The sequence below is a fragment of the Arachis hypogaea genome, chromosome 17 (assembly GCF_003086295.3).
Source record: "Arachis hypogaea cultivar Tifrunner chromosome 17, arahy.Tifrunner.gnm2.J5K5, whole genome shotgun sequence".
NCBI classification, from domain to species: domain Eukaryota; kingdom Viridiplantae; phylum Streptophyta; class Magnoliopsida; order Fabales; family Fabaceae; genus Arachis; species Arachis hypogaea.
Genome location: NC_092052.1, coordinates 31,500,436 through 31,521,879, shown reverse-complemented (window position 1 = coordinate 31,521,879; position 21,444 = coordinate 31,500,436). Strand labels below are relative to the sequence as shown.

The following is a 21,444-nucleotide window of genomic DNA, read 5'->3' as shown; positions in this document are numbered from 1 at the left end:
CGTAAGGTATTACTTGGACGACCCAGTGCACTTGCTGGTTAGTTGTATCGAAGTTGTGACAATTATGAATTAAGATCAGAGCACCAAGCTTTGGAGCCATTACCAGGATTTGTTCGAGCCTGGAGATCACAATTTCGTGCACCAAGTTTTTGGCGCCGTTGCCGGGGATTGTTTGAGTTTTCGGCAAGCTTTTGGTCCGGTAACATCAGTGCCAAGTTTGATCCGGCAACAACACCAAGTTTTTGGCGCCGTTGCCGGGGATTGTTCGAGTTTGGACAACTGACGGCTCATCTTGTTGGTCAGATTAGGTAATTTTCTATTTGTTTTCTTTTCAAAAAAATCTTTCAAAAATATTTCTAAAATTTTCTCATCTGTTTTCGAAATAATATAAAAATGTTTTCAAAAATTTATTCAAAATTTTTAAGAATGAATTCTAGTGTTTCATGAAGCATGTTGAAGCCTGGCTGGCTGTAAAGTCATGTCTAAATTTATTTGGACTGAGGCTTGCAATTTGTTATCAAAGAGCAATATACTCTCGTGTTAAATGCTGAAGCTTGGCTGACCATTGGCCATGTCTAGTGTTTTGGACTGGAGCTTTCTTTGAAAGCTTGGCTGGCTAGTGAGCCATGTCTAATTCCTGGACTGAAGCTTTAGACTAACATGGCAAGATTCCTGGAATTCATATTAAAAATTTTGGAATCCTTATTTTTTCTTTTTCATATAATTTTCGAAAAAAAATCCAAAAAAAATTAGAAAATCATAAAAATCAAAAAAAATATTTTTCTGTTTCTTGTTTGAGTCTTGAGTCGTGTTATAAGTTTGGTGTCAATTGCATGTGTATCTTGCATTTTTCGAAAATATCATGCATTCATAGTGTTCTTCATGATCTTCAAGTTGTTCTTGGTAAGTCTTCTTGTTTGATCTTGATGATTTTTTGTTTTGTGTTGTATGGTGTTTATCATATGCATTCTTGAATTCTTAGTACGTAAGCATTAAAGAATTCTAAGTTTGGTGTCTTGCATGTTTTCTTTGCATTAAAAATTTTTCAAAATTGTGTCTATGATGTTCATCTTGACATTCATAGTGTTCTTGGTGTTCATCTTGACATTCATAGCATTCTTGCATGCATTCATTGTTTTGATCTAAAAATTTCATGCATTGCATAATTTTCATGTTTTTCATAAAAATTTCAAAAATCAAAAAAATATCTTTCCCTTTTTCTCTCATCAAATTCGAAAATTTGAGTTGACTTTTTCAAAAATTTTTAAAAATCAAGTTGTTTCTTATGAGTCAAATCAAATTTTCAATTTGAAAACCTTATCTTTTTCAAAATCTTTTTCAAAAATCAAATCTTTTTCAAAATTCTTAGTTATTTTCGAAAATTTCAAAAATATTTTTCAAAAATCTTTTTCTTATTTTTATATATCAAATTTTCGAAAATAACATAATCAATTAATGTTTTGATTCAAAAATTTGAAGTTTGTTACTTGCTTGTTAAGAAAAATTCAAACTTTAAGTTCTAGAATCATATCTTGTGATTTCTTATGAATCAAGTCATTAATTGTGATTTTAAAAATAAAATCTTTTTCAAAAACAAATTTCTATCATATCTTTTCAAAAATATCTTCTTATCTTATCTTTTTCAAAAAAATATCTTTTCAAAATATCTTTTCTAACTTCCTAACTTCTTATCTTTTCAAAATTTGTTTCAACTAACTAACTAACTTTTTGTTTGTTTCTTAACTTTTTCAAAACTACCTAACTAACTCTCTCTCTCTAATTTTCGAAAATATCTTCCCTCTTTTTCAAAATTTCTTTTTAATTAACTAATTATTTTTATTTTTTATTTTTGATTTCAAAAATTTTCGAAAATTACTAACATTTTTCAAAAACCATTTTCGAAAATCACTAACTCTTTTTCAAAATAATTTTCGAAAATTATCCCTCCCCCATCTCATTTTATTTATTCATTCATATCCTAACATCTCATCTCACCTCTCTTCCATCCTCACAGTTGTGTTTCTTCCATTATATTACATTCTTTGTCTCCCCCTCTTCTTCCACTCACACAGGGATCCCTATACTGTGGTATAAAGGATCTCCATTATTATTATTATTTTTCTGTGCCTTCTTCTTTGTCATATGAGCAGGAGCAAGGATAAGAACATTCTTGTGGAAGCAGATCCAGAACCTGAAAGGACTCTGAAGAGAAAATTAAGAGAAGCTAAATTACAACAATCCAGAGATAATCTTTCAGAAATTTTCGAACAGGAGAAGGAGATGGCAACCGAAAATAATAATAATGTAAGGAAGATGCTTGGTGACTTCACTGCACCTAATTCCAATTTACATGGAAGAAGCATCTCCATTCCTACCATTGGAAGAAGCAGTTCATGTACACTTCTGAGAGGAATCCTGTGAACAATGGGACGCCTATGAAGAAGGGAGTTCTTGAAGTTGATACTCTGAATGCCATATTGGCTCAGAATAAAATATTGACTCAGCAAGTCAATATGATCTCTCAGAGTCTGCATGGAATGCAAGCTGCATCCAACAGTACTCAAGAGGCATCTTCTGAAGAAGAAGCTTATGATCCTAAGAACCCTGCAATAGCAGAGGTAAATTACTTAGGTGAACCTTATGGAAACACCTATAACTCAACATGGAGAAATCATCCAAATTTCTCATGGAAGGATCAAAAGCCCCAACAAGGCTTTAATAATGGTGGAAGAAACAGGTTTAACAATAATAAACCTTTTCCATCATCCACTCAGCAACAGACAGAGAACTCTGAACAAAATGCTTCTAATTTAGCAAATCTAGTCTCTGCTCTATCTAAGGCCACTGTGAGTTTCATGAATGAAACAAGGTCTTCCATTAGAAATTTGGAAGCACAAGTGGGCCAGCTGAGTAAAAGGATCACTGAAATCCCTCCTAGTACTCTCCCAAGCAATACAGAAGAGAATCCAAAAGGAGAGTGCAAGGCCATTGACATAAGCGCCATGGCCGAACCTGTGAGGAGAGGAGAGGACGTGAATCCCAAGGAGGAAGACCTCCTGGGACGTCCAGTGGTCAATAAGGAGCTTCCCTCTGAGGAACCAAAGGACTCTGAGGCTCATCTAGAGACCATAGAGATTCCATTGAACCTCCTTATACCCTTCATGAGCTCTGATGAGTATTCCTCTTCTGAAGAGAATGAGGATGTTACTGAAGAGCAAACTGCCAAGTTTTTTGGTGCAATCATGAAGCTGAATGCCAAATTATTTGGCATTGATACTTGGGAAGTTGAACCTCCCTTGTTCATCAATGAACTAAGTGATCTGGATCAACTGACATTGCCTCAGAAGAGACAGGATCCTGGAAAGTTCATATTACCTTGTACCATAGGCACCATGATCTTTAAAGCTCTGTGTGACCTTGGTTCAGGTATAAACCTCATGCCCCTCTCTGTAATAGAGAAACTGGGAATCTATGGGGTGCAAGCTGCTAAAATCTCACTAGAGATGGCAGAAAGCTCAAGAAAACAGGCTTATGGACAAGTAGAAGATGTATTAGTAAAGGTTGAGGGCCTTTACATACCTACTGATTTCATAGTCCTGGATACTGGAAAGGAAGAGGATGAATCCATCATCCTAGGAAGACCTTTCCTGGCCACAGCAAGAGCTGTGATTGATGTTGACAGAGGTGAAATATTCCTTCAATGGAATGAGGACTCCCTTGTGTTTAAAACTCAAGGATCTCCCTCTGCAACCATGGAGAGGAAGCAGAAAAAGCTTCTCTCCAAGCAGAGTCAACCAGAGCCCCCACAGTCAAACTCTAAGTTTGGTGTTGGGAGGCCACAACCAAACTCTAAGTTTGGTGTTGAACTCCCATATCCAAACTCTAAGTTTGGTGTTGGAGAGTTTCAACAAAGCTCTGCACATCTGTGAGGCTCCATGAGAGCCCACTGTCAAGCTATTGACATTAAAGAAGCGCTTGTTGGGAGGCAACCCAATGTTTATCTAATTCTTATTTTTATTGTTTTTCATGTTTTCTTAGGTTCATGATCATGTGGAGTCACAAAATAAATAGAAAAATTAAAAACGGAATAAAAAAAAAAAACAGCAGAAGAAAAATCACACCCTGGAGGAGCATCTGTCTGGCGTTCAACGCCAGAAATGGCACACAAATGGGCGTTGAACGCCCAAAATGGCCACCAACCTGGCGCTGAACGCCCAGAGTTGGGTACAAAGGCATTTTTATATGCCTAATGGGTGCAGGGATGTAATTCCTTGAACACCTCAGGATCTGTGGACCCCACAGGATCCACTCAGGATCTGTGGACCCCACAAGATCCACTCAGGATCTGTGGACCCCACAGGATCCCCACCTACCTCCACTCACTTCTTCTCACCACTCTCTTTCACATAACTCCATAAACACTCTTCCCCATCACCTCTTCACCACTCACATCCATCCACTCTTCCCCATAAACCTACCTCATAAACTCCACCTACCTTCAAAATTCAAAACCAATTTCCCACCCAAACCCACCCATATGGCTGAACCTTAACCCCCCCTCCCTTCTCTATATAAAGACCTCCATTCTTCATCAAATTCACACAACACACCCCTCTACACTCCTCTTGGCCGAAACCACATCTCCCTCTCCCTCTCCATATTTCTTCTTCTTCTTCTTCTATTCTTTTGTTTATTGCTCAAGGGCGAGCAATATTCTAAGTTTGGTGTGGTAAAAGCATAAGCTTTTTGTTTTTCCATTACCATTGATGGCACCCAAGACCGGAGAATCCTCTAGAAGAGGGAAAGGGAAGATAAAAGCTTCCACATCCGAGTCATGGGAGATGGAAAGGTTCATCTCCAAAGCCCATCAAGACCACTTCTATGATGTTGTGGCCAAGAAGAAGGTGATCCCTGAGGTCCCTTTTAAACTCAAAAGAAATGAGTATCCGGAGATCCGACATGAAATTCAAAGAAGAGGTTGGGAAGTTCTAACAAATCCCATCCAACAAGTCAGCATCCTAATGGTTCAAGAGTTCTATGCCAATGCATGGATCACCAAGAACCATGATCAAAGTAAGAACCCGGATCCAAAGAACTATGTTACAATGGTTCGGGGGAAATACTTAGATTTTAGTCCGAAGAATGTGAGGTTGGCGTTCAACTTGCCATACATGGAAGAGAACGCACGCCCCTACACAAGGAGAGTCAACTTTGATCAAAGGTTGGACCAAGTCCTTATGGACATATGTGTAGAAGGATCTCAATGGAAGATTGACTCCAAAGGCAAGCCGGTTCAACTAAGAAGATTGGACCTCAAGCCTATAGCTAGAGGATGGTTGGAGTTTATTCAATGCTCAATCATTCCCACTAGCAACCGGTCTGAAGTTACTATAGATTGGGCCATCATGATCCATAGCATCATGATTGGAGAAGAGGTGGAAGTTCATGAGATTATACCTCAAGAACTCTACAAGGTGACTGACAAGTCCTCCACCATGGCAAGGTTAGCCTTTTCTCACCTCATTTGCCACCTATGCAATTCAGCTGGGATTGACATAGAGGGAGATATCCTCATTAAAGAGGAAAAGCCCATCACTAAGAAAAAGATGGAGCAAGCAAGAGAGCCCAGTCATGGAGCTCAAGAGGCACAAGAGGCTCATCACCATGAGATTCCGAAAATGCCTCAAATGCACTTTCCTCCACAAAACTATTGGGAGCAAATCAACACCTCCCTAGGAGAATTGAGTTCCAATATGGGACAACTAAGGGTGGAACATCAAGAGCACTCCATCATGCTTCATGAAATAAGAGAAGATCAAAAAGCAATGAGGGAGGAGCAACAAAGACAAGGAAGAGACATAGAAGAGCTCAAGGACATCATTGGTTCCTCAAGAAGGAAACGCCACCATCACTAAAGGTGGATTCATTCCTTGTTCTTCTTTCTTCTATTTTTCGTTTTCTATGTTATGTGCTTATCTATGTTTGTGTCTTAATTACATGATCATTAGTAGTTAGTAACTTTGTCTTAAAGTTATGAATGTCCTATGAATCCATCACCTCTCTTAAATGAAAAATGTTTTAATTCAAAAGAACAAGAAGTACATGAGTTTCGAATTTATCCTTGAACTTAGCTTAATTATATTGATGTGGTGACAATGCTTCTTGTTTTCTGAATGTATGCTTGAACAGTGCATATGTCTTTTGAAGTTGTTGTTTAAGAATGTTAAATATGTTGGCTCTTGAAAGAATGATGACTAGGAGACATGTTATTTGATAATCTGAAAAATCAAAAAAATGATTCTTGAAGCAAGAAAAAGCAGCAAAGAACAAAGCTTGCAAAAAAAAAAAAAAAGGGGCGAAAAAAAATATAGAAAAAAAAATATAGAAAGAAAAAGAAAAAGCAAGCAGAAAAAGCCAATAACCCTTAAAACCAAAAGGCAAGGGCAAATAAAAAGGATCCCAAGGCTTTGAGCATCAGTGGATAGGAGGGCCTAAAGGAATAAAATCCTGGTCTAAGCGGCTAAACCAAGCTGTCCCTAACCATGTGCTTGTGGCGTGTAGGTGTCAAGTGAAAACTTGAGACTGAGCGGTTAAAGTCAAGGTCCAAAGCAAAAAAAAAGAGTGTGCTTAAGAACCCTGGACACCTCTAATTGGGGACTTTAGCAAAGCTGAGTCACAATCTGAAAAGGTTCACCCAATTATGTGTCTGTGGCATTTATGTATCCGGTGGTAATACTGGAAAACAAAGTGCTTAGGGCCACGGCCAAGACTCATAAAGAAGCTGTGTTCAAGAATCATCATACTGAACTAGGAGAGTCAATAACACTATTCGAAATCTGAAGTTCCTATAGATGCCAATCATTCTAAACTTCAATGGATAAAGTGAGATGCCAAAACTATTCAAGAGGCAAAAAGCTATAAGTCCCGCTCATATGATTGGAGCTATGTTTCATTGATAGTTTGGAATTTATAGTATATTCTCTTCTTTTCATCCTATTTGATTTTCAGTTGCTTGGGGACAAGCAACAATTTAAGTTTGGTGTTGTGATGAGCGGATAATTTATACGCTTTTTGGCATTGTTTTTAGTATGTTTTTAGTAGGATCTAGTTACTTTTAGGGATGTTTTCATTAGTTTTTATGTTAAATTCACATTTCTGGACTTTACTATGAGTTTGTGTGTTTTTCTGTGATTTCAGGTATTTTCTGGCTGAAATTGAGGGACTTGAGCAAAAATCATATTCAGAGGTTGAAAAAGGACTGCTGATGCTGTTGGATTCTGACCTCCCTGCACTCAAAGTGGATTTTCTGGAGCTACAGAACTCGAAATGGCGCGCTTCTAATTGCGTTGGAAAGTAGACATCCAGGGCTTTCCAGAAATATATAATAGTCTATACTTTGGCCAAGAATTAACGACGTAAACTGGCGTTCAACGCCAGCTTTCTACCCAAATCTGGCGTCCAGCGCCAGAAAAGGAGCCAAAACCAGAGTTGAATGCCCAAATTGGCACAAAAGCTGGCGTTCAACTCCACAAAAGGCCTCTGCACGTGGAACACTTAAGCTCAGCCCAAACACACACCAAGTGGGCCCCGGAAGTGGATTTATGCATCAATTACTTACTCATGTAAACCCTAGTAGCTAGTTTATTATAAATAGGACCTCTTACTATTGTATTAGGCATCTTTGGATTACCTTATGATCCTTTGATCACGTTTTAGGGGGCTGGCCATCTCGGCCATGCTTGGACCTTCACTTATGTATTTTCAACGGTAGAGTTTCTACACTCCATAGATTAAGGTGTGGAGCTCTGCTGTTCCTCAAAGATTAATGCAAAGTACTACTGTTTTCTATTCAATTCTTCTTATTTCTCTTCTAAGATATCCATTCGCACCCAAGAACGTGATGAAGGTGATGATTATGTGTGACGCTCATCATCCTTCTCCCTTATGAACGCGTGCCTGACAAACACTTCCGTTCTACATGAAATAAACTAGAATGAATATCTCTTAGATCTCCTAACCAGAATCTTCGTGGCGTAAGCTAGAATGATGGCGGCATTCAAGAGAATCCGGAAAGTCTAAACCTTGTCTGTGGTATTCCGAGTAGGATTCAATGATTGAATGACTGTGACGAGCTCCGAACTCGCGATTGCAGGGCGTTAGTGACAGACGCAAAAGGATAGTAAATCCTATTCCAGCGTGATCGAGAACCGACAGATGAATAGCCGTGCCATGACAGGGTGCGTGAGCATATTATTCACTGAGAGGATAAGATGAAGCCATTGACAAGGGTGATGCCTCCAGACGATTAGCCGTGCCGTGACAGGGCATTGGATCATTTTCCCGAGAGATGACCGAAAGTAGCCATTGACAGTGGTGACGTATCACATAAAGCCAGCCATGGAAAGGAGTAAGACTGATTAGATGAAGATAGCAGGAAAGCAGAGGTTTAGAGGAACGAAAAGCATCTCCATTCGCTTATCTGAAATTCCTACCAATGAATTACATAAGTACCTCTATCCCTAATCTTTTAATTATTATTCGAAAACACCATTATCACTTTATATCTGCCTGACTGAGATTTACAAGGTGACCATAGCTTGCTTCATACCAACAATCTCCGTGGGATTCGACCCTTACTCACGTAAGGTATTACTTGGACGACCCAGTGCACTTGCTGGTTAGTTGTATCGAAGTTGTGACAATTATGAATTAAGATCAGAGCACCAAGCTTTGGAGCCATTACCAGGATTTGTTCGAGCCTGGAGATCACAATTTTGTGCACCACTTCGCCAAAGAGATCGGTAGAAACATTGAGGTCTACGTTGACGATATGGTCACCAAGACAAAGATCGGCAACAATCACCTTGACGACCTCGCAGAAATCTTCGGTCAACTAAGAAAATACAACATGCGGTTAAATCCCGAGAAGTGCGCATTCAGCGTCCAGAGTGGCAAATTCCTTGGCTTCATGCTCACAAGCCGAGGTATCGAGGCGAATCCAGAAAAATGCCGAGCTGTTTTAGACATGACAAGCCCACAAACCATCAAAGAAGTCCATCGATTAACTGGGAGACTTGCTGCACTCTCTAGATTTTTACCCTGCCTAGCTTCTAGATCTTTATGTTTTTTCCAAACTTTAAAAAAGAAAAAAGCTTTTCGTTGGACTGATGACTGCGAACAAGCATTCCAAGTTATTAAAGAAAATCTTTCAAAATCACCAATCTTACAAACTCCCAGGGGGAACCATTATTATTATATTTATCTATCACTAAATGGGCTATAAGCTCTGCTCTTGTTGCAGAAAGGGAAAAGAAGCAGTTCCCGATCTATTTTACTAGCAAAACATTACAGAATGCCGAGCTTCGATATCTGAGCATTGAGAAGCTGGCCCTAGCCCTTGTCTTCTCGGCCAGAAGACTCCGACCATATTTTCAAAGCCATGAAATCCATGTTCGGATAGATCATCCTTTGCGACAAGTCCTTCAGAAACTTGAGCTGGCTGGCCGACTAGTAAAATTGTCATTGGAGATATCAGAATTTGATATCAAGTACGAAGGCCGAACATCTATCAAGTCCCAATTCTCGGCCGACTTCATCCCTGAGTTTTCAGTACCAGACACAACCGAAGACTACATCGAATGGTCTTTATACGTCGATGGGTCCTCCAACCCACAAGGATGTGGAGTAGGTATCATACTTGATGATAGCCACGACAACATCATCGAACATTTCCTCAATTTTTCATTTAAAGCAAGCAACAATCAAAGTGAGTATGAATCCCTAATTGTCGGCCTTAGACTCGCTGCCGACCTAAACATCACCGAACTTAAGGTATACTGCGATTCCTTACTCATCGTCCAACAGGTAAACAACTTATACCAAGTAAAAGACCATTTGCTTTCTAAATACCTTGACATTGTACAAAATTTACTTTCAAAATTTTCCAAATATGAAATACAGCACATACCTAGGGAGAGTAATGGCCGAGCTGACATTCTGTCTAAACTCGCCAGTACTCAACCAAACGGGTTATCCCTTTATCAGTCAACATTGCTTAAGCCAAGCATTGAACTCACAGAAATCTTAAGTGTAACACAGGAATTAGATTGGAGATCTCCATACATAGACTATCATAGGACAGGAATCTTGCCAGACGATGTCCAAAATGTCCGACACTTTTGCCAACAAGCATCCTTTTTTAAAATTTATAACAACTGCCTATATAGATGAGGATTCTCTTGTCTGTTACTAAAATGTCTTTGCAGAACGGAAGCCGAGCTTGCACTTCCTGAGGCACATGAAGGGATCTGTGGTACAAACCTCAGAGCCCAAAGTCTGTCTTCAAAAATCTTCAGAGCTGGATTATACTAGCCGACAATACGACAGGATTTCCAAGCAAAAGTTAAAAGTTGTAACAACTACCAAAAACACAGTCCGATCACACATCTCCCGGCCGAACTCCTACACTGTTCCGAGGTAAGTTGGCCGTTCAACCAATGGGGCATAGATATCCTCGGCCCTTTTCCCACAGCAGCAGGACAGGTAAAATTTCTTGTTGTAGCAATTGATTATTTTTCCAAATGGATAGAGGCACAGCCCGTAGCCAAGATCACATCACAACAAATGCTTTCTTTTGTTTGGAAATATATTATTTGTCAATTCGGCATCCCTCGCCAGTTTGCCGATAAAAAATTCACATCATTTTTGCAGGAACTAAAAATCAAACAACATTTCTCGTTAGTAGAGCACCCACAAACAAACGGCTTAGCAGAAGCTGAAAATAAAGTAATACTACACGCACTAAGAAAGAAACTGGATGATGCAAAAGGCCTCTGGGCCGAGCTTATCCCAGAGATCATATGGGGATACAACACCACAATTCACTCAACCACAAAGGAAACACCCTTCCGGTTAGTCTACGGTTCAGACGCAATGATACCACTGGAGATCTCCTAATGCTCACTGCACACTGAAATGGCCGACCAAACTACAAAAGACATAGCTCGGAAATCCGAACTTGACCTCGTAGAAGAACTCAGATTGTCCACAGCAGTCAAACATCTGGCCATGCAACAGCACATAGCCCGAAGATATAACCAAAGACTTCACCCAAGGTCTTTCCAAGTAAACGGCCTTGTGCTCAGGAAAATAGAACAAGCTAGAAGACCTTCAACCCATGGCAAACTAGCAGCTAATTGGGAAGGCCCTTACCGAGTCACAAAAGTCATCGGCAATGGAGCTTACCGATTACAAACCTTAAAGGGTAAAGATCTCCCTAACACTTGGAATGTATCATCTTTAAAGCTATATTACAATTAAAACCAGGGATAGGCAAGTACTCTTTTTCCTACTACCAAGATTTTTTTCCAAAAAGGATTTTGCTTGGAGAGGTTTTAACGAGGCTAGCCTACCTGGGCCTTTGAAATCAAAGGTTTTACAAAAAATAAATTTATTATCCAATCAATACTCTTTGCATTTCATACTTCTCATTTATTTGATATTTATACCACCGATCTATACTCCGAACCGACCATTCGGCAACAATCAGTCCAAATAGCCGAACTCTAATCTAACTCTGACCATTCGGATACTATCAATCAAACGAATTACCGATCTATATTCTGAACCCAATCATTCAGATTCTATCCTTCAAACAACTAACCGATCTAACTCGGAATCCGATCAATCAGACTCTATCAGTCAAACAAGCCAAACTTACTCCGAAACCGATCATTCGGAACCTCTCAGTCAAACTAAATATCCGATTTTACTCCAAAACTGATCATTCGGAATCTCTCAGTCAAAATAAATAGCCGATCTTACTTCCGAATCCGACTATTCGAAATTAATTAGTCAAATAGATTGCCGATCTTCATCCAGAATAAATCAAAATGGATCAAACAATGGCCGATTGATGAGCGGATAATTTATACACTTTTTGGCATTGTTTTTAGTATGTTTTTAGTAGAATCTAGTTACTTTTAGGGATGTTTTCATTAGTTTTTATGTTAAATTCACATTTCTGGACTTTACTATGAGTTTGTGTGTTTTTTTATGATTTCAGGTATTTTCTGGCTGAAATTGAGGGACTTGAGCAAAAATCAGATTCAGAGGTTGAAGAAGGATTGCTGATGCTGTTAGATTCTGACCTCCCTGCACTCAAAGTGGATTTTCTGGAGCTACAGAACTCAAAATGGCGTGCTTCCAATTGTGTTGGAAAGTAGACATCCAGGGCTTTCCAGAAATATATAATAGGCTATACTTTGGCCGAGTTTAGATGACATAAAAGGGTGTTGAACGCCAGTTCTACGCTGCTGTCTGGAGTTAAACGCCAGAAACACGTCACAAGCCAGAGTTGAACGCCAGAAATACGTTACAAACTGGCGTTCAACTCCAAGATTGACCTCTACACGTGTAACATTCAAGCTCAGCCCAAGCACACACCAAGTGGGCCCCGGAAGTGGATTTATGCATCAATTACTTACTTCTGTAAACCCTAGTAACTAGTTTAGTATAAATAGGACTTTTTATTATTGTATTAGCAATCTTTGATCAGTTTTATGCTATCTTAGACTTTCATGGGGGCTGGCCATTCGGCTATGCCTGAATCATTATCACTTATGTATTTTCATACGGTAGAGTTTCTGCACTCCATAGATTAAGGTGTGGAGCTCTGTTGTTCCTCAAAGATTAATGCAAAGTACTACTGTCTTTCTATTCAATTCAACTTATTCCGCTTCTAAGATATTCATTCGCACTTCAACCTGAATGTGATGAAAGTGACAATCATCATCATTCCCCCACGAACGCGTGCCTGACAACCACTTCCGTTCCACCTTAGATTGAATGAGTATCTCTTGGATCTCTTAATCAGAATCTCCGTGGTATAAGCTAGATTGATGGCGGCATTCATGAGAGTCCGGAAAGTCTAAACCTTGTCTGTGGTATTCCGAGTAGGACTCTGGGATTGAATGATTGTGATGAACTTCAAACTCGCGAGTGCTGGGCGTAGTGACAGACGCAAAAGGAGGGTGAATCCTATTCCAGTATGATCGAGAACCTCAGATGATTAGTCGTGTTGTGACAGAGCATTTGGACCATTTTCACAAGAGGATGGGATGCAGCCATTGACAAGGGTGATGCCTCCAGACGATTAGCCATGCAGTGACAGCGCATCGGACCATTTTCCAGAGAGGATAAAAAGTATCCATTGACAACGGTGATGTCCTTACATAAAGCCAGCCATGGAAAGGAGTAAGACTGATTGGATGAAGACAGCAGGAAAGCAGAGGTTCAGAGGAACGAAAGCATCTCTATACACTTATCTGAAATTCTCACCAATGATATACATAAGTGTTTCTATCCTTATTTTCTATCTATTTATTATTTATGTTCAAAAACTCCATAACTATTTTATATCCGCCTGACTGAGATTTACAAGGTGGCCATAGCTTGCTTCATACCAACAATCTCCGTGGGATCGACCCTTACTCACGTAAGGTTTATTACTTGGACGACCCAGTGCACTTGCTGGTTAGTTGTATCGAAGTTGTGAATGAAAAACGATTTATTAAGACGTGCGTACAGAGTTTCTGGCGCCGTTGCCTGAGATCACAATTTCGTGCACCAAGTTTTTGGCACCGTTGCCGGAGATTGTTCGAGTTTGAACAACTGACGGTTCATCTTGTTGCTCAGATTAGGTAATTTTCTTTTTGTTTTATTTTCAAAAATTTTTTTAAAAAAATGTTTTAAAAATTTCTCCTTTGTTTTTGAAAAAATTTTTAAAATAAAAATGTTTTCAAAAATATTTTTTTCTTTAGAATTTTTAAGAATGAATTCTAGTGTTTCATGAAGCATGTTGAAGCCTGGCTGGTTGTAAAGCCATGTCTAATTCTTTTGGATAGGGAATGTCAGGCGTGTCATGTCTGAGTTACATACTAAAGCTTGGCTGGCTATTAAGCCATGCCTGACCCTTTGATTGGAGCTTTAGACTAAAGAGTATAAGATTCCTGGAATTCATATTAAAAATTTTAGAATCCTTATTTTTCTTTTTCAAATAATTTTCGAAAAAAAATACAAAAAAATTAGAAAATCATAAAAATCAAAAAATATTTTTGTGTTTCTTGTTTGAGTCTTGAGTCAAGTTGAAAGTTTGGTGTCAATTGCATATTCATCTTGCATTTTTCGAAAAAAATTCATGCATTCATAGAGTTCTTCATGATCTTCAAGTTGTTGTTGGTAAGTCTTCTTGTTTGATCTTGATGTTTTCTTGTTTTGCATCTTTTCTTATTTTACATGTGCATTTTTGCATCCATAGAGTCTAAACATGAAAGATTTCTAAGTTTGGTGTCTTGCATGTTTTCTTTGCATAAAAATTTTTTTCAAAAACATGTTCTTGATGTTCATCTTGACATTCAAAGTGTTCTTGGTGTTCATCTTGACATTCATAGTGTTCTTGCATTCATCACATACTTTGATCCAAAATTTTCATGCATTGAGTCTTTTTCATGTTTTTCTCTCTCATCATTAAAAATTCAAAAATAAAAAAAATATCTTCCCCTTTTTTCTCTCTTAAAATTTCGAAAATTAGATTTGACTTTTTTTAAAATTTTTAAAAATCTGGTTGTTTTTATGAGTCAAATCAAATTTTCAATTTAAAAATCTTATCTTTTTCAAAACCTTTTTCAAAAATCAAATCTTTTTCATTTTTCTTAGTTATTTTCGAAAATTATAAAAATTTTTTTCAAAAATTTTTTTCTTAATTTTATATCATAATTTTCGAAAATAACATCATCAATTAATGTTTTGATTCAAAAATTTCAAGTATGTTACTTACTTGTTAAGAAAGATTCAAACTTTGAGTTCTAGAATCATATCTTGTGATTTCTTGTGAATCAAGTCATTAATTGTGATTTTTAAAATCAAATCTTTTTTCAAAACTAATTTCAATCATATCTTTTCAAAAAATATCTTCTTATCTTATCTTTTTCAAAATTTGATTTTAAAATATCTTTTCTAACTTCTTATCTTCTTATCTTTTCAAAATTGATTTTCAAATTTGTTTCAACTAACTAACTAACTTTTTGTTTGTTTCTTATCTTTTTCAAAACTACCTAACTAACTCTCTATCTCTCTAATTTTTGAAAATATCTCCCCTCTTTTTCAAAAATTCTTTTTAATTAACTAATTATTTTAATTTTTGATTTTGTATTTTCGAAAATTACTAACCTTTTTCAAAAACTATTTTCGAAAATCACTAACTCTTTTTCAAAAATTATTTTCAAAATTTTCCCTCTCTCATCTTATTCTATTTATTTATTCATCTACTAACATCTCCTCACCTCACATCTCTGCTCTCCTCACCCTTGTGTTTCTTTCCTTACATTACATTCTTTGTCCCTTTCCTTTCTTCCACTCACACAGGGACTTCTATACTGTGGTATAAAGGATCCCTATTATTATTATTATTATTATTATTATTATTATTATTATTATTATTTCTGTGCCATCTTCTTTGTCATATGAGCAGGAGCAAGGATAAGAATATTCTTGTTGAAGTAGATCCAGAACCTGAAAGGACTCTGAAGAAGAAACTAAGAGAAGCTAAATTACAACAATCCAGAGAGAACCTTTCAGAAATTTTCGAACAAGAAGAGGAGATGGCAGCCGAAAATAATAATAATGCAAGGAGAATGCTTGGTGACTTTACTGCACCTAATTCCAATTTACATGGAAGAAGCATCTCCATTCCTGCCATTGGAGCAAACAACTTTGAGCTGAAACCTCAGCTAGTTTCTCTGATGCAGCAGAACTGCAAGTTTCATGGACTTCCATCTGAAGATCCTTTTCAGTTCTTAACTGAATTCTTGCAGATATGTGATACTGTTAAGACTAATGGAGTAGATCCTGAAGTCTACAGGCTCATGCTTTTCCCTTTTGCTGTAAGAGACAGAGCTAGAGTGTGGTTAGATTCTCAACCCAGAGATAGCCTGAACTCTTGGGACAAGCTGGTCACGGCTTTCTTAGCCAAGTTCTTTCCTCCTCAAAAACTGAGCAAGCTTAGAGTGGATGTTCAAACCTTCAGACAAAAAGAAGGTGAATCCCTCTATGAAGCTTGGGAAAGATACAAGCAGCTGACCAAAAAGTGTCCTTCTGACATGCTTTCAGAATGAACCATCCTGGATATATTCTATGATGGTTTATCTGAGCTATCAAAGATGTCATTGGATACTTTTGCAGGTGGATCCATTCACCTAAAGAAAACGCCTGCAGAAGCTCAAGAACTCATTGACATGGTTGCTAATAACCAGTTCATGTACACTTCTGAGAGGAATCCTGTGAATAATGGGACGCCTATGAAGAAGGGAGTTCTTGAAATTGATACTCTGAATGCCATATTGGCTCAGAACAAAATATTGACTCAGCAAGTCAATATGATTTCTCAGAGTCTGAATGGAATGCAAGCTGCATCCAACAGTACTCAAGAGGCATCTTCTGAAGAAGAAGCTTATGATCCTGAAAACCCTGCAATAGCAGAGGTGAATTACATGGGTGAACCTTATGGAAACACCTATAACCCATCATGGAGAAATCACCCAAATCTCTCATGGAAGGATCAACAAAAGCCTCAACAAGGCTTTAATAATGGTGGAAGATATAGGTTTAACAATAGTAAACCTTTTCCATCATCCACTCAGCAACTGACAGAGAACTCTGAACAAAATACTTCTAATTTAGCAAACTTAGTCTCTGATCTATCTAAGGCCACTGTAAGTTTCATGAATGAAACAAGATCCTCCATTAGAAATTTGGAGGCACAAGTGGGCCAGCTGAGTAAAAGGATCACTGAAATTCCTCCTAGTACTCTCCCAAGCAATACAGAAGAAAATCCAAAAGGAAAGTGCAAGGCCATTGAATTGATCACCATGGCCGAACCTGTAAAGGAAGGAGAAGACGTGAATCCCAGTGAGGAAGACCTCCTGGGACGTCCAGTGATCAATAAGGAGCTTCCCTCTGAGGAACCAAAAGAATCTGAGGCTCAACTAGAGACCATTGAGATTCCATTAAACCTCTTTATGCCATTCATGAGCTCTGATGAGTATTCCTCTTCTGAAGAGAATGAGGATGTTACTGAAGAGCAAGTTACCAAGTACCTTGGTGCAATCATGAAGCTGAATGCCAAATTATTTGGCATCGAAACTTGGGAAGATGAACCTCCCTTGTTCACCAATGAACTAAGTGATCTGGATCAACTGACATTGCCTCAGAAGAAATAGGATCCTAGAAAGTTCTTAATACCTTGTACCATAGGCACCATGATCTTTAAGGCTCTGTGTGACCTTGGTTCAGGAATAAACCTCATGCCCCTCTCTGTAATAGAGAAACTGGGAATCTATGGGGTGCAAGCTGCTAAAATCTCTTTAGAGATGGCAGACAATTCAAGAAAATAGGCTTATGGACAAGTAGAGGACGTGTTAGTAAAGGTTGAAGGCCTTTACATCCTTACTGATTTCATAGTCCTAGATACTGGGAAGGATGAGGATGAATTCATCATCCTTGGAAGACCCTTCCTAGCCACAGCAAGAGCTGTGATTGATGTGGACAGAGGAGAATTAATCCTTCAAATAAATAAGGACAACCTTGTGTTTACAACTCAAGGATCTCTCTCTGCATCCATGGAGAGGAAGCATAAAGAGCTTCTCTCAAAGCAGAGTCAAACAAAGCCCCCACAGTCAAACTCTAAGTTTGGTATTGGGAGGCCACAACCAAACTCTAAGTTTGGTGTCAAACCCCCATATCCAAACTCTAAGTTTGGTGTTGGGAGGTCTCAACAAAGCTCTGTACATCTGTGAGGCTCCATGAGAGCCCACTGTCAAGCTATTGACATTAAAGAAGCGCTTGTTGGGAGGCAACCCAATGTTTATTTATCTAATTTTCATTGTTTTTCATGTTTTATTATGTTCACGATCATATGGAATCACAAAATAAATATAAAAATTGAAAACGGAATCAAAAACAGCAAAAGAAAAATCACACCCTGGAGGAAGACCTTACTGGCGTTTAAACGCCAGTAAGAAGCATGTTTTGGGCGTTCAACGCCAGAACAGAGCATGGTTCTGGCGCTGAACGCCAGAAATGGGCAGCATCTGGGCGTTTGAACGCCAGAAATGGACCTTGGAGAAGAGCTGGCACTGAACGCCCAGAACAAGCATGGTTCTGGCGTTCAACGCCAGAAATGGGCAACAAATGGGCGTTCAACGCCCAGAACAAGCACCAATCTGGCGCTGAACGCCCAGAGTTGTGTGCAAGGGCATTTTGCATGCCCAATTTGGTGCAAGGTTGTAAATCCTTGAACACCTCAGGATCTGTGGACCCACAGGATCACCTCAGGATCTGTGGACCCCACAGGATCCCCACCTACCTCCACTCACTTCTTCTCACCCCTCTTTCACACAATCCCATAAACACTCTTCCCCAAAACCCTTCACCAATCACCTCAATCTCTCTTCCCCATCACTTCTTCACCACTCACATCTATCCATTCTTCCCCATAAACCTACCTCATAAACTCCACCTACCTTCAAAATTCAAAATCAATTTCCCACCCAAACCCACCCTAAATGGCCGAACCTAACCCCCCCTCTCTTCCCTATATATAACCCTCCATTCCTTCTCATTTTCACACAACACAACCCTCTTTTCTCTTCTTGGCCGAAACACACCCCCTCCTCTCCATATTTTCTTCTTCTTCTTCATCTATTCTTTCTTCTCTTGCTCGAGGGCGAGCAAAAATTCTAAGTTTGGTGTGGTAAAAGTATAAGCTTTTTGTTTTTCCATTACCATTGATGGCACCCAAGACCAGAGAATCCTCTAGAAAAGGGAAAGGGAAGACAAAAGCTTCCACCTCCGAGTCATGGAAGATGGAAAGGTTCATCTCCAAAGCTCATCAAGACCACTTCTATGATGTTGTGGCCAAGAAGAATGTGATCCCTGAGGTCCCTTTCAAGCTCAAGAAGAATGAGTATCCGGAGATCCGACATGAAATCCAAAGAAGAGGTTGGGAAGTTCTAACAAAACCCATCCAACAAGTCGGCATCCTAATGGTTCAAGAGTTCTATGCCAATGCATGGATCACTAGGAACCATGATCAAAGTAAGAACCCGGACCCAAAGAATTATCTCACCATGGTTCGGGAGAAATACTTAGATTTTAGTCCGGAGAATGTGAGGTTAGTGTTTAACTTGCCTATGATGCAAGGAGATGAGCGCCCCTACACTAGAAGGGTCAACTTTAATCAAAGGTTGGACCAAGTCCTCATGGACATATGTGTGGAAGTAGCTCAATGGAAGATTGACTCCAAAGGCAAACCGGTTCAATTAAGAAGACTGGACCTCAAGCCTGTGGCTAGAGGATGGTTGGAGTTCATCCAACACTCCATCATCCCCACTAGCAACCGATCTGAAGTTACTGTGGATCGGGCCATCATGATCCATAGCATCATGATTGGAGAGGAAGTAGAAGTTCATGAAGTCATCTCCCTTGAACTCTACAAAATAGCCAAAAAGCCCTCCCCTGGGACAAAGCTAGCTTTTCCTCATCTTATTAGCCATCTATGTTACTCAGCTGGAGCTTTCATAGAAGCAGACATTCACATTGAGGAAGAGAAGCCCATCACTAAGAAAAAGATGGAGCAAGCAAGAGAGCCCATTCATGGAGCTCAAGAGGCGCAGGAAGCTCATCACCATGAGATCCTGGAGATGCCTCAAATGTATTTTCCTCCACAAAACTATTGGGAGCACATAAACACCTCCCTAGAAGAATTAAGTTCCAACATGGGACAATTAAGGGTGGAAAATCAAGAGCACTCCATCATCCTTCATGAAATAAGAGAAGATCAAAAAGCAATGAGGGAGGAGCAACAAAGACAAGGAAGAGACATAGAAGAGCTCAAGGACATCATTGGTTCCTCAAGAAGAAAACGCCACCATCACTAAGGTGGACTCATTCCTTGTTCTTTCATTCTCTGTTTTTCGTTTTCTCTATGTTAAGTGCTTATTTATGTTTGTGTCATATTGCATGATCATTAGTAGTTAGTAACTATGTCTTAAAGTTATGAATATCCTATGAATCCATCACCTCTCTTAAATGAAAACTGTTTTAATTCAAAAGAACAAGAAGTACATGAGTTTCGAATTAATCCTTGAACTTAGTTTAATTATATTGATGTGGTGACAATGCTTCTTGTTTTCTGAATGAATGCTTGAACAGTGCATATGTCTTTTGAAGTTGTTGTTTAAGAATATTAAATATGTTGGCTCTTGAAAGAATGATGACTAGGAGACATGTTATTTGATAATCTGAAAAATCATAAAAATGATTCTTGAAGCAAGAAAAAGCAGCAAAGAACAAAGCTTGCAGAAAAAAAAAATATATATATATATATATATATATATATATAGGCGAAAAAAAATAGCGAAAAAAAAATAGAAAGAAAAAAGAAAAAACAAGCAGAAAAAGCCAAAAGCTCTTAAAACCAAGAGGCAAGAGCAAAAAGCCAGTAACCCTTAAAACCAAAAGGCAAGGGCAATAAAAAGGATCCCAAGGCTTTGAGCATCAGTGGATAGGAGGGCCCAAAGGAATAAAATCCTGGCCTAAGCGGCTAAACCAAGCTGTCCCTAACCATGTGCTTGTGGCGTGTAGGTGTCAAGTGAAAACTTGAGACTGAGCGGTTAAAGTCAAGGTCCAAAGCAAAAAAAAAAGTGTGCTTAAGAACCCTGGACACCTCTAATTGGGGACTTTAGCAAAGCTGAGTCACAATCTGAAAAAGGTTCACCCAATTATGTGTTTATGGCATTTATGTATCCGGTGGTAATACTGGAAAACAAAGTGCTTAGGGCCACGGCCAAGACTCATAAAATAGCTGTGTTCAAGAATCATCATACTGAACTAGGAGAATCAATAACACTATCTGAACTCTGAGTTCCTATAGATGCCAATCATTCTGAACCTCAATGGATAAAGTGAGATGCCAAAACTATTCAAGAGGCAAAAAGCTACAAGTCTCGCTCATTTAATTGGAGCTATGTTTCATTGATAGTTTGGAATTTATAGTATATTCTCTTCTTTTTATCCTATTTGATTTTCGGTTGCTTGGGGACAAGCAACAATTTAAGTTTGGTGTTGTGATGAGCGGATAATTTATACGCTTTTTGGCATTATTTTTAGTATATTTTTAGTAGAATCTAGTTACTTTTAGGGATATTTTCATTAGTTTTTATGTTAAATTCACATTTCTGGACTTTACTATGAGTTTGTGTGTTTTTCTGTGATTTCAGGTATTTTCTGGCTGAAATTGAGGGACTTGAGCAAAAATCAGATTCAGAGGTTGAAGAAGGACTGCTGATGCTGTTGGATTCTGACCTCCCTGCATTCAAAGTGGATTTT

General features: G+C 38.7%; 1 protein-coding gene across 1 annotated transcript; it reads left to right on the top strand.

Moving 5' to 3' along the window:
- Positions 1 to 8,830: 8,830 nt before the first annotated feature.
- On the top strand, positions 8,831 to 10,956 carry LOC140180563 (uncharacterized). Its single transcript, XM_072221792.1, has 4 exons — positions 8,831 to 8,984; positions 9,302 to 9,864; positions 9,961 to 10,089; positions 10,711 to 10,956. The coding sequence occupies exons 1-4, from the start codon at positions 8,831 to 8,833 to the stop codon at positions 10,954 to 10,956; spliced, it is 1,092 nt and encodes a 363-aa protein (XP_072077893.1).
- Positions 10,957 to 21,444: the final 10,488 nt, after the last annotated feature.

Coding starts and splice junctions, on each gene's coding strand:
- LOC140180563 (XM_072221792.1), top strand. CDS start 8,831: ATGGTCACCAAGACAAAGATCGGCAACAATCACCTTGACGACCTCGCA. Junction 8,985..9,301: donor CTTCATGCTCACAAGCCGAG/GTATCGAGGCGA, acceptor CTCTTGTTGCAG/AAAGGGAAAAGAAGCAGTTC. Junction 9,865..9,960: donor CCTTACTCATCGTCCAACAG/GTAAACAACTTA, acceptor TATGAAATACAG/CACATACCTAGGGAGAGTAA.